This window comes from Parus major, chromosome Z, assembly GCF_001522545.3.
Source record: "Parus major isolate Abel chromosome Z, Parus_major1.1, whole genome shotgun sequence".
NCBI lineage: Eukaryota > Metazoa > Chordata > Aves > Passeriformes > Paridae > Parus > Parus major.
Genome location: NC_031799.1, coordinates 26,960,311 through 26,974,116, shown reverse-complemented (window position 1 = coordinate 26,974,116; position 13,806 = coordinate 26,960,311). Strand labels below are relative to the sequence as shown.

The 13,806-nt window shown below is 38.0% G+C and overlaps 1 protein-coding gene across 15 annotated transcripts in view; it reads right to left on the bottom strand.

Moving 5' to 3' along the window:
- Positions 1 to 13,806, bottom strand: part of JAK2 (Janus kinase 2) — an 85,945-nt gene that overhangs the window by 8,145 nt on the left and 63,994 nt on the right. For 12 of the 15 annotated variants that reach the window (XR_004500410.1, XR_004500412.1, XM_015652596.3 and 9 more), the window contains 8 exons: positions 13,441 to 13,579; positions 12,016 to 12,167; positions 10,905 to 11,055; positions 10,506 to 10,642; positions 9,120 to 9,309; positions 8,501 to 8,625; positions 3,033 to 3,205; positions 1,984 to 2,101 (listed from right to left, as the gene is read on the bottom strand). Coding sequence is in view for 12 of the 15 variants with exons in the window: in XM_015652596.3 (XP_015508082.1) it covers positions 1,984 to 2,101; positions 3,033 to 3,205; positions 8,501 to 8,625; positions 9,120 to 9,309; positions 10,506 to 10,642; positions 10,905 to 11,055; positions 12,016 to 12,167; positions 13,441 to 13,579 (1,185 nt within the window). In the remaining 3 variants the exon portion in view is untranslated. Of the gene's footprint in view, positions 1 to 1,983; positions 2,133 to 3,032; positions 3,206 to 8,500; positions 8,626 to 9,119; positions 9,310 to 10,505; positions 10,643 to 10,904; positions 11,056 to 12,015; positions 12,168 to 13,440; positions 13,580 to 13,806 lie in introns of those variants that run through there. The other 3 variants (XM_033520333.1, XR_004500413.1, XM_015652609.2) reach the window with 3 other exon arrangements.

Here is a 13,806-nt window from a genome sequence, read left to right as displayed (position 1 = left end):
CAGGGAGGGGATTCTGCCCCTCTGCTCTGCTGAGACCCCACTGCAGTGCTGCATCAGCTCTGGGGTCCCAGCACAGGAGGAACATGAACCTGTTGGAGCAAGCCCAGAGAAGGGCATGAGGTTGATAAGAGGGCTGGAGCACTTTCCTTATGAAGACAGACTGAGGAATTTGGGTTTGTTCTGCCTGGAGAAGGTTGTGTGGAGACCTCACAGCAACTTCCAACATCTGAAGGGGGACTCTTCATAGGGAACTGCAGTGATAGGAAAAGGAGTAATGGATACAAAATGAAAGGGGAGGAACAAAGGTTGGAAATTAGGAAGAAATTCTTTACTGTGAGGGGTGGACACTGGAGCAGGCTGCCCAGAGAAGCTGTGGCTGCCCCATCCCTGAGGGTGTTCAAGGCCAGGCTAGACAGGGACAGACCCAATGGTCTAGTGGGAGGTGCCCCCATGGCAGGGGATTGGCACTAGGTGATCGCTAAGGTCCCTTCCTTATATTCTATGTTTCTGTGATTAATTAGTTTTAAAAGGATGAAACTCACAGCTGATTCTAAAGACCTCTCTGAAACATTAAAATAACTTAATGTTTTGAAAAAGGCTGAACAGATATTATCATGCTGATGTATAAAAAATGGCTAGCAGGACTAATCAGTAACTACACAGAAGAAAAATTAGTGTTATTAAAGCCAGCAAAAATGGCTTAGATAAACACTACTGTCCAAAAGACCAAAATAAGCAAAAAAACAGATTAAAACCTCACTCAGAATACCAGACCACCAGAAGTAAATGAGGATGTGCCATTAACTGAAATAAATTTCTAAGCACAACATAAAGGACATTTTTCTCTTACAATGCTATAAAATTTCTTTAATGATCCTTGACATGAAAGTGTGAAACATCCGTTGGTTGAATGTGCAAATGGCCAAGTTGTGAAAACAATGTATAATTATGAAGAGCATGAGAGTTGAACAGATCACTTTGGTTAAATTTACCAAATTACCTTTTCTTGATACATATTAATAGGATATCCAACCTCATAAAATGATGAATGCACAGGGAGAATCAATTCATTGAAAGAATAGTCCTCCTGTTCCTCATAACTTACTCTATCACTTTTCATTTCATAATCTTTCTGAAGATCTCTAGGTGTCTGCAACATTTACATTCTTAGGCTGGAAGAGCTGTCCTAAGTTCTTCCTTAATACCTCTGATAGCTCATTGTATGGAATTAGTAAGAGGTCCACTGAGGCCAGTGCAGCGTTATCCTCCAAGGGCATTTGTGCCTATTACTACTATTCAACCCTTAAAACCACATTTGCCAGGACTGACACTCTGGTGAAGCGTGAGGCCAGCTCCAGTAAATACAGAAGCCTCAACTCTCTGTTATGCCCATGGATACTGCTAGGTGAAAATAAAAGCATGTATCTTATTTTCAATTGGAGGATAATAGTATCTTTCTTCACCCACTGTAAGCTTGTCTTTAAAGACACCTGTCAACAGTCTGCAAAAAGGCACTATTTTCTTGCTTGAACTTCACTAACTTACTAACTTGGGTTCTGCAAATATAAAATTCCTTTAAAGTTCCTTATTTAAAATTCTTTAATCTATATGTATGAGTTTGGCTCAACCTTGAATTTGGAACATTAAAAATAAAGGTCATGCAATAGAATTGTTGCATCTGGGATAACACTCCATGAAGAATGGGAAAGAACTACGTATAGTAAGAGACTTTAAAATATTTTTCAATCAGAAGTAACAGAATGGATAAGATATGCACAGACTATGAAATAATTTTCAGATCTTCTTTCCCTCTTATGGCTTGATACCAGTACCTTTTAGTTACTGCTTCAAGACAGGATGCTGTCTCCCAAACACTAAGGTATCTCCAGAAAAGGATCAGTAAACATCAACCTATTGAGGCACACAACAATCTAGAAAATTTAAATAAACAAATTCTCTGAGATTCATTAACAATATACTTACAGCTGGTGGGCTTTTGCTTTTGTCAATATAGGTGAAGAGCTCATACAAGACCACACCAAAGCTCCACACATCTGAGGCCACAGAAAATTTGCTTTCTGTCAGCGATTCTGGAGCGTACCTACAACACACAGTACAAGGAAAATTTCTCCCTGCAACACATCTAATTTTGATTTTGCAAACATTTGCTTTAGTAAGAGAGATTTCTTTTTCATAAATGTTCTTCATTCATTGATATAAGCATGTTCTCATTTCCTTTTAGTACCTTCAATTATAATTGAATAACAAATATAATAACTCCCTTAATAATAATAAATCAGTTTTGAAAACCAAATCCACCTTAAAGAAACTCAGTTTGTTCATAGTGATAACTATAACCAAGTTTGATTTTTTTTTTCCCCAACAAGGTTGTAGATATATTTTTTATTTGTAGTGCAAGTAACCAATAATTTGATGTGAACCTGGAAAGAAGGACAATTTTATATTCCATCACTTTCAGAGAGCCTTGAACTGTGTTGCAGGCACTTCTGGAACTATACTGTACATCTCCAATAACATCTACTAAGACGCCTTTTTGTATCATTTATTCTTTAGGTAAACAGTGCCTGAGTCAGAATTAAGAAACAGACTAAAATTGCATGTATAGAATGGCATTTTCTCTTGGAGTATATCCAGCAGATCCCAACAGGAAGACATGAAATACCAGTGTTAGAGAACTAGAAGGCCTAAAAGTTTGAAAGCATCCAGGCTAATGGGCTATTTTAGACTTCCTTTATTTCTGAATATGTTCTCTGTTGGTCGCTATTTTCTTCAAATAAATATTTTTGGGGGTTTTTGTTTTGGGTATTTTTCTGTGGTTTTTTTTTTTTTTACATGGGTTGAAAAGTCCTAGATGCTACTCTGTAAAGTGAAATACATGCATGTAACTTTCACATTGCTGGAAAGCTGATGTGGAGCTTGCAAGTAAGAATTCCACAACACGCAAAATAAATTGGCTGAAATGGCAAAAACTGAAAACATGCCATGATTTCACATACCAAAAGAAGACTTACCAAAATATAGGACTTTCACCAGGTTCTTTCACTTTGTAGTATTCTTTGTCTTGTGGCAAGACTTTTGTCAATCCAAAATCTCCAATTTTCACTCTGTTCTCATTCTCCACCAAGATATTTCTTGTTGCTAAATCCCGGTGAACATATCTTTTTGTACCCAGATACTCCATGCCCTAGGTTGTAGAGGTTACAAACAGAACAGGAAATGACTTATTTTTAGCATTACATAGCTGCACTTTCCTTAAGAGGATGAATTAACCTGAAAGTTAAAAACAAAACCAGGTTTGTCTTCTCTGAGGAGTTAATTTTTCCAAGTTCAGAGACTTCCCTAAACTGGAGAGACTGAGAACCTGTCAGAGCCAAGTATTTTTTGATTATGTTGCTGGGTAAGCACTACTGGCTCCTTTCTGTCCCCAAATGCAGTTGGCTGGTGATATGTAGAAGGAAAAGATTTGGGCTACGCTATGAAATCCAGAGCACATGAGAAGTTTGTCCAACCTATTTGTTTAATTTACACTTTTTTCTTCATTTTCTGCATCTGCTTTCCAATTGCTTCCATGAAATTTTGTGTTATGATTCCTTGAATTTGACAATTATTTACTGTATTCCCAACTGTGTACCTTGTTTCTCTTTTGTATGGACCATTATTCACCAAAACAGTTCTGCTTATTGTTATATTTCCACAGACTGCTGTAACAAAACACCGGTTTGAAGCCATGCTGTCTTTTGCTGCTGCTGGTCCCCTCTTACCAATGCACCTAATTACTTTCACTAACAATGAAATTTGGAAGAAGCCAGTGTTTGTAGTGGCACTACTAAGACAAGAAGGTCTTGCTTAGACAGCAATAAATGGAGGACTGAAAGTGATGTGGCACACTGTCAAGAGATGCCCAGTTCATATGTGAAAGGAATCACAAAGCATGTGAAAGGAATCACAAAGCAAGTTGTCAGTTTCATGGTTTTATAAGAAAGCATATCACCCCTCCTTTTCCCAATGGGAAAGTTAAATTACACTACTAGTGTTGGTGATCACAAAAGTTCTGAAAAGTAACATTATACTATACATGCCAAAAGGCTTATTTCTCTCTCCATCTAATTTTTAAATTTTTTTTTTTTTTTTTTTTTTTTTTTTTTTTAATGTGAGAGACCTCAGAGTTTGGCTATCTTTCTCTCAGAGTCTAGTACCTCTCAGTACCATTGGGTGGCATTGCTGCTCTCTCACAGATCATTCTAAAACTGCTCAAAAATGCCCCATTCCTCATTGCCAGCTTATTCACTGCCATAAATGCCAAACCTAACTTCTTCAAGGTAGGGCTTCTGTGTTTCTGGTACAACTAGCCTATGAAAATGCTAGAAGCTTTTTCTTACTACGATGGTCTATTCTGAAAACAGACCTAAAGTTTGATTACAGTAACTTTTCTGTTAGCCTAGAAAACACCTAAGACAGATCTTTCACTGAAATCATGCAAATTCTAAGATATCATAGTCCTGTGGCACTAGTCTAACAATAGAGTTTAAATGTGACTTAAAATGTTTCTGTCTTTAAAACTTTCAGGTGTCCAGCAAGGACACCTGAAACACTTTGAACATTAAGGGAAGGTAAACCCTTTTCCAGTATAGTAGCAAGGAACCGAAACAAATTAAACAACCAAACACAGTCATCTTAACCCTCAGGTAATGGGTGCACCTTAATTTCTGTCATACACTTCTGAGGAGAGCAGCAAGGCAGAGGTAGAAAGGTTTTTGATCAAAACCTCCCAAGATTACAGACTGACAGAAATGTGCAGCAGAAGGAAGAGATGTGAGATGCTAAAAGAGCAAACATTGCAAGAAAAGCAAAACCAGCTGAAAAGTGTAACGTGATCAGCTAAATGAAGAAAAAGCATTCAGGTTCCATTTTCACAGTATCAGGTAATCACTATGTTTATAATTGTTTTGGAGTAACAGAATGCCACAGATTAGAGTGAAATCTTACAGCAATCGATACAACCTCTACTTCGCAGACCATACAGCAACAACTCTCCAGAGCAAGGCACATACACTGTAACTCTTAGATTTTGCTTTCCTTAGAAGTGAAGACATTTCTTTAAGAGCAAGTTCTATGCAGATTTCCCACATTTTCATTCTGTTCATCCTTATGGTTTGCTATTATCAAAGCAGGATATTTTTGCACTTCAGTATCTCCAGGATGCATCCAGCTCCCTTCCTCTTGGCTGGTGCTTGGTACTTAGGAAGGAATCACCTTATCTACTATTTTGATTTCTCATCATCCTGAAGACCTGTCATAGTTCGGAAGTTCTTTCATATATGTGTATGTACACACACACTAAGGTTTTTTTTTCTTTGTAGTTTCTGAATTTCCCAAAGATTTCTATTATATTTGCACAGCCACCAAGAGGCCAAAATCCACATTCCAGTCCTCCCGATGGATACCTCAGGACCAGGGTCCTGAGACACATTGCCACTGTTGTTTCACCAGGCTTTGAATGAAAGCCTGAAGACTTCTACATGCTTCACAGCTGCTTATGAGAGTGCACAAGGCCAGCAGCTTGAGGTCACAGGCTGAGATGGACACAGAATAAAACAGCTAAGTGTCTGCATCTTTTTTGTGTTCAAAAATCCATGTTGCATCTTACTTCTATGAAAGTCACCACCCTTATAAATGGTGCTGAGTGTTAAGACTCTTCTAGATCTCTGCTTGAGCAAAGATTATTTATAGTGACTTGCCAGCATAACAACAGTAATTTTGTTGCAGAAGTAAGTATGAGATAATTTCTTATGCCTGTAACTGGAGAATAACTTGTTGTTTTGGAGACACAGATCAGAGAGCTCTTCAACCCTCTGAAGTGGTTTCAATCCTCTCTCTCTGCAAAAAAACTGACACTTGCCATAGACTTGCTAACATTTTTTGTTTTTCCACATTCCACAGGCCCAAGGAGCTTCTCCTAAAGACTACCAACATTGCTGTTCTTCAGTAAAGCACATGAATAGGTGAGATAAGCTGTTAAGGGTGCAGCATTCCTTGTACATGCAAGAGGTTCAGCAGCTAAAAGGTTAGTTCAGTTTCAAGTAGGGAACAAGCAAGCTCTTTTCATTATCAGAAAGTTTGAATGTCAGGAGAAGATTTTGGCTCTGGCAGAGACTCTCTCTTGATTCTTGTTGGACCCTTTCTGTTGATATTGAAGAAGCTAAGTCTTAAGATCTTAATGCGGCAGGGCATGATTGTCAGATAAAAAAATGTCTGTGGGCAACATACCCTAAAAAATACCCTCATCCATCCTAGCATGATGAGGAAACTGACAGAAGAGCTTGCCAAGCCACTCTACATCATCTGACATCAGTCCTAGCTCATTGGGGACATCCCAGATGACTGAAAGCTGTCCAGTGTGACACACATCACAAAAAGGGCCAGAAGGAGCCTGGGAAACTACAGGCCAGTACGCCTCAGCTTGGTGCCTGGCAAGGTTGTGGATCAGATCATCTTGAGTGCCATCACCCAACACCTACAGTATGGCAAAGACTCAGACCCAGCCAGCACAGATTGAGGAGAGGCAGGTCCTGCCTGGTAAACCTGATCTCCTTTCATGACCACCTGGTAGATTTGGGAAAGCTGTGGATGTCTGTTTGGACTTCAGCAAGGCCACTGACACCATCTCCCACAGCAGTCTCCTGGAAAAGCTGGCAGCCCACAGCTTGGACAGGTGCACCTTTCCCTGGGTTAAGAACAGGCTGGAGAGCAGGCCCAGAGAGTGATGAATGGTGCTGCACCCAGCTGGGAGCTGCTCACTAGTGGTGTCCCCCAGGGATCTGTGTTGGGCCCAGTTCGGTCTAATGCCTTCACTGATGATCTGGATGAATATACCCTCAGTAATTTCATGAACAACACCAGGTAGGGTGGGAATGTTGATCTGCTGGAGCACAGTAGGGCTCTGCAGAGTTACCTGGACAGGCTGGATAGATGGACCAAACCCAGCACTGTGAGGTTTAACAAGACTTCATAGTGCCAGGTCCTGCCCTTGGGCCACAACAGCCCCAGGCAGTGCTACAGGCTGGGGCAGAGTGGCTGGAAAGCTGCCCAGAGGAAAAGGCCCTGGGGGTGCTGGTGACAGCAGCTGAACAGGAGCCAGCAGTGCTCATGTGGCCAAGGAGGCCAATGGCATCCTGGCCTGTGCCAGCAATAGTGTGGCCAGCAGGAGCAGGGCAGGGATTGTCCCCTGTACTCATTGCTGGGGAGGCTGCACCTCAAATCCTGTGTTCAGTTTTGGGCCCCTCAATTTAGGAAGAACACTTTGGTGCTGGAGCATATCCAGAGAAGGGCAATGGAGCTGGTGTAGGGGAGGGTAATGTGGGACCTCATCACTCTCTACAAATCCCTAAAAGGAGGTTGTAGCCAGATGAGGTTTGAGCAATAGGACCAGTGGACACAGTCCCAAGCTTCCCCAGGGGAGGTTTAGTTTGGACATTAAGAAGAAGTTGTTCACAGAAAGGGTGATTGGGCATTGGAATGGGCTGTCCAGGGATAGGGGGAAGTCACTATCCATGAAAGTGTTTAAGGAAAGACTGGATGCGGCGCTCAGTGCCATGGTCTAATTGACAAGACAGTGTTCATTCAAAGGTTGGGCTCAATGATCTCAAATGTCTTTTCCAGCCTAGTTGATTCTGTGATTATGTAATCTTATGTAACCTACTGTTTCCATGTATTTGATGTACGTATTGGGAAAAGAAATTTAAAAATATTTCTGGTACATGCCTTAAGGGGGTGTGTTTATATTTTTAATTTTTGTCTCTCTTCCCCTCATCTCCGTTTTTTTTTTCTTTTCCAAAATACCTAAATATGCAATGAAATCTCAGGTGTCTATGGTCTATTATATATAAAGTATAATTACAGAACAAAACTAGAGAAGGCATAAGGAAAGGAAAATGAGATATCACAAGAAAAATCAGATATTTGTACCTCTTTTCAGGATTTTATGAATTCTATTTGGTACCAAATAATTTATTTCATGTTTAGGTACTTCTAAGGCCTCTAATTCTGCATAAAGAAATCATGTATCCTTGCTCTTGCTTACAGTTTAAAGTAAATTGTTTTAACATACACATGTTGTTGTGGTGTTTTTATAGCTGAATGTCAGATTTCTGAAAATTCCATCATAGAATGTCATGAACAGATTGCCCAAGTGAGTACATTAACTCTACAATATTTTATGTCAGGTCACCTTAGGGAGAAAAGAGAGTATATTCTCCCTCAGCTAGCAGATAGGCCAGTCTCAGCATTCCATTTTAAGATACCCAGAAGTTTTTACAGCTCTTAAGTACATGAATATGTTGCTACTTTTTCTTAGGGTTATGTAATGTTAGCATTATAGAAAATAAACCAAAACAACCAGTTATTGTTGGTCTGAGACAAATGGGATGAAAAAAGGAGACAAAACTTCATTGAAAGATTTCTATAATTTGAGATGTCCTACCTTACATATCTGAGATGCATAAAGCAAAAGCTTCTTGTGGTCCAGCCTCTCCTTGTGTTTCTGCAGATAATCTCGTAAACTTCCGTATGGTAAGTATTCCATGATTAATCTTAGATTCCTACGTCCTTTTAAAGAAATAACAAAAAATACAAATAATTTTTTTTCTGTAATTTTCCAAAAACAAGCTTTTAAATGTAAGTATTTGAAAACATCTATCAGTAGCAGTAATACAAAATGGACTTACTAAAAAAGTATTAATTTATGATCTGTAGATCACTATGCAATTTTTCATATATTAATTGTATTTCCTCAGAAAATGCCACTTACTGAAACTCAATCACAATGTAGATATGCTTAAAAAAATAATATATCACTAATCAACATTATCTCATCAATACTTCAGCTACTAATGCTAAAACAAAGTAGAAACTGCTGCCAAGACGAAACTCAGTATGGCAAGTGACATTAACTTGTTACCAATGTTACTATCTTTCGAAACAACTTCTTTTGTTTTGTACTCTCTCGGTCCTGGTAAACATAGGACAAGTCAGTGTCATAAACACTTACCTCTCTGAATTTCCCAGTGTGCATATTTAGGTGTATTCAATATAGCACATACCTGCACTGTAGCATACTCCTTTGTATTTAACGATGTTATCATGCTGCAGAGATTTTAGTATTTCAATTTCTCTTTCAAAGTCCCTAAGGTGCTCTTCTGTGCTGTGTTGCAGCTTTTTCACAGCAACCACTTCCCCAGTATTATCCTGCAGTGGGTCATACCGGCACATCTCAACACTGCCAAAATTTCCCTAGGTCACAAATGGAAACACTTGGGAATTAAAAACAAGTCCATATTATTCTCTGTGTTTCCTAGTATACGTATCTGTTCAGGTATAGTGTAGTTTTTGTTCAGTGCTCATCGTACTAAGCATTAAGGTGATGTGAAATGTCACAACATTTCCCTGAGAGAAAAAGTGCAGGACCAAGGATAACAGTTGCAAAAGAAACGTATTCCATGAAAGGAAACAAACAACAAGGAAACAAGAACAAGGAAACAGAGTGATGTCCATCTGTTTTCTCTCCTTTCACAAATTTCTACTTCCACTGTCGTAATTCTTTTCCTGCACTTGCATAAATCCCTTTGTCTTGGTTCTTAATTCTGCTCTGTTTCTTTTTGGCTCCTCTCCCATTTGTTTCAATGTTCTGTTTTTGTCACTTTCTTCATTTATATTGTCCTTTGTCTTCTTTTATGCACCTACCACTCTATTGTTCTCCCTATACTATGCTATCACAGTCTATACCAATCATCTGCAAACAGAAGTAGTTCTGCTACTTCACTTCCAGGCTGCTTTAGTACTTCAAGCCAAAGAAATATATAACTAGCATGAAAAAACCAAATAAAACAGCAAAGAACCATTCTAGAAAAATAGTCGTTGGTGAAGATCTGCCAGCTGCACTTGGTCATCTTCTTGGTATGCTTTCACACAGGCTGCAATGACTTGCAAAACTAGTTACCAAATGCTGATTTCTAAAGCCAAAAAGTTCAAGGCCTACATGTATCTTGAAGACACATATCTTCTTTAGAATTTAGAGACTATATATTCAGATTTCTCAGAATATGGATGAACAAAACCCCCAGTCCCACTAGTTCTGCACAAGACTGTTCCAGAATGTTATTAACTATCAAGTGTGTGCATCCATCCATCCATCTATCTATCTATGGGTATATGTATAAAGTTTATGTCTGGCAGCTCTGCATTACTGAAAAATACTTTAGCCTTTTGGTGTGACTGGATTCACTGTGGAGGTTAGGTAATTTTCTTCTAAGAACTGTGAAAAGGAAAAACAAGCTAGAAGGAACTGCATGGGTTGCTCAGATATGACTGAAACTAGCAACTTCTAAAAGAGAAGTTTCACTGTAAATACTGTATATGGGGTCATCTGACAAAAACTGAAAAAACCATAGTTATTTCCTAAACTATAACAGAATTTTGAAACATCTTACCTTTCCAAGTTGCTGTAAAAACTTAAGATGTCTTTCTTCAAACTGTGTTGGGTCTCGATCTTCAAAAGCACCAGAAAATCCAAGTGCTCCAATTCTCATATTTGGCAGCATATCACTTTCTGTCAATAGCTCATAATCTGAGAGGTAAAAGGCAGAAGGGAAGAAAGCAAAGAGAAGGCACAAAGTAGTGAACAAGAGAAGGAAGAACCCTATTACAATCATGATATGTTTTGCTTTTGTTTGGCACATTTCAAGCTCAGTAGAATATTGACAGCCACCTTTATTTCCAATGAGTAATTGGCAGTCCAATACAATGGTGTATTGCAAAAAACATACTAAAAGGAAAGTGAACCAATAGGAATCAGGAGTATTTTGGATCCTATTGTATTGCAAACTCACCTGGAGTGAACAAACTGTTCAAATCACGTATAATTGCTCTAAAAGAAGGCCTGAAATCTGGCTCGTAATCCATGCAGTTGTTTATGAGATTTGCAAGTTCTGTCCAGTTGGGGGCAGGAAGCTGGTGCCTATCTTCATAAAACTGTAGTTTCTGGAATTGAACAGGTAAGTCATTTTACTTTTTATAACCATGAAGAGTTGCAGAAGCCTTAACATTCTAACCAGAGTAGCCAAAAATTACAGCTCTAAACCTAGACTTGTTATCTCACCAAATGTACATCTCACTGACTTTCATCAAAAGCAAGGCTGGTATAATTTAGAGTGATCAGTTCAGAAATCTCCAGCCAGTTACTGGTAGAAGATAAGAGGATAGAGAAAGATGAGAAAATAGTGTCTCCTTTATTGGTAATTTCATAAATCCTCAACTGGATAGGTCCAGCAGAAAACTCTACTGACCTGTGAACTGGCTAAACTCACAGCTATGAAAAACTTTGTGACTATTATGAAAGTATGTAGGGCAGCTTCTGAAATACCTAGATATCTAAAAGCTAGGTCTAGGTAAACCTTAGAGATAAAAATACTATCACAGTACTCTTGTGGCATACTGAAGTATTCTTTTTGCTTCCAACTAAAGAAACAAATACATATGAATTAATATTTTTATGGAATATGTAAAAATCCCCTCCATCTCCTGCCCCTACCTGAGATAAAAGTTAACATTTCTGGTTTAGCCAAAATAGTAGAATTGTTGCAACAAAGCACTACTGTATTTAAGATGTTCAATTACAAGAATGCTAATTAAAACACATGCAAACTGTTAGGAATATTTTTTGTTTATCTTTCGTTTAATACACTGCTGCAACAAAGCAACAAAAGTATCAGCTAGGTAATACTGACAATTCTGTCTTTTGTCCCCCTAAAAATCAAAATAAACAAGATAAAAACCAACTTCGAATCGTCTCTTCTGGCTATTATCTACAAGTAAAAATGTCTTTTTCCTACAGTGGTTATAGGCCACACCACCTTACATGCTGATGTGGTTACACAAGCAGATGTTCTAAATTAGAAATGTTTGAAGAACTGCTATGACTGCAGATGCAGTAATACTTACTCTTGAAGAATCCAGTGCACTCAGGGGTTTGTCTCCTCCACTGCAGATTTCCCACAAAGTGGTACCAAAACTCCATTTGTCTGTAGCTAGGCTAAGTTGTTTGGGATTCTCAATACATTCAGGAGGAACCCATGGTATTCTCTCAAGAAGAACTGTGCAGTCATACAAACAAAACTTGTTAAGGCAAATAACAAGACCAGAAAATGCCCTCTCATACTTGATTTTGCAAAAAATGCATTAATATAGGTATTACATTTATAGGTAATTCACTCAGCAATGTACTAATAATACTTTTCCAATTATTTGTTCCCACCAAGAAAATCAAATTACGAAATATGGACAAAAATAAAAATAATTGTGAATCAGAGAGAAGGTCCATTAGTTTTATTGTAATAAGCCTAAAGGTATATAATAGTTTTAATATAATTTCCATGTGACATTTTTTCTCTCATTTCTCTATTTCCCCCAATCTTACCAAGACATCAAAGAGTAAAAAGTACTTCACTAGTGGATGGCATATTATGGCACAGCAAAAGACTGTGAAAAGGAATTTTACACTATGTGATTTTTAAGCTATTGCTACTGACTGTAGTAACAAGTTAAAACACGGGATTTTACTGATTTGGATTTACAGCTCCTTAAAATGAAATCTCATAAGAATAATGTAAACTTCCCATTAAAACAGGGAGAATTTAAATAGTTTACTGGCAAGAATGACACAGCATTACTTATAGGCTGTTAGATACATTATTTCTTTAGACATCAATAGAAGTACCAAGTATGAAGTGTTTTTATTAAAAAGACCAACCACAAAAAGAATACTAAGGTTACTTCCATTCCATTAGCATAACAGCCTTACACACATTTTCCATTTAATTAATTTTGCTGTTTATAAAGCATTGGAACAGTGTTAATGGTGGATGATAACCCAGAAGTTTTAACTTCATCAAGTGGCTTCAGGTATTCATCAAGAAATGCACTGATAATGCTTTTTTACTCAGCATTTTCAAAAGTGCATTTGATTTCTGCTCTGAAAGTTCCTGTAAATAAGTCCTATAAAAGACTTGATTAATTACAAGACACTAAGTTCAGCAGCTATCTGCAAATGTAACATACTAGATTACATATTTACAATATAATGTAACAATACTACCACCAATGAAAAAGGGTTGAAAATAAGAACCGAAGGGAAAAATGCTCACACAAGGGAGAACTGTGGCTTTATTTCCTGTAGCTGTTTCCTAATTGAAAAGGTACACTCAAAACTGCTTGGCCAGGACTGTAGAGATAATTATAAAATGACGTACAGATCAAGGAACTTACTACAACAGAATTATTTTAGATGGTGGCCAGAAAAAAAACCCAACCCCAAACCTATTTTTTAAGTCAGAAGCACTGAACAAGAAAGCTGATGTAAAGACTTACTGTCTCTTGGCAAAACTGTAATACTGATGCCAGGATCACTTAGCTTTATAAATGGAAGGCTTCCAGACTTTCTGTCTTCCTCTCTGATAAGCAAGATGTTTTTTGCACATACATTCCCATGAACAAGGCCTTTATCCTCCTATAATAAGAAATGCATCTTTTACAAACTGTCAAAAAAATCTCTTACTGTTGAAGAGATATTTAAAAACAAATACTGTACAGCATGAGGGAAACATCAGCTAATAAAACAATGATCATGGATTAAGTTGACCAAACTGCAGATACTTCACCAGTTCCTCTCAAAGTTACAGTTTTCAGCCAATTTTTGTTATCTACCTAAAGTTTGAAACAATTTGACACGTGTTA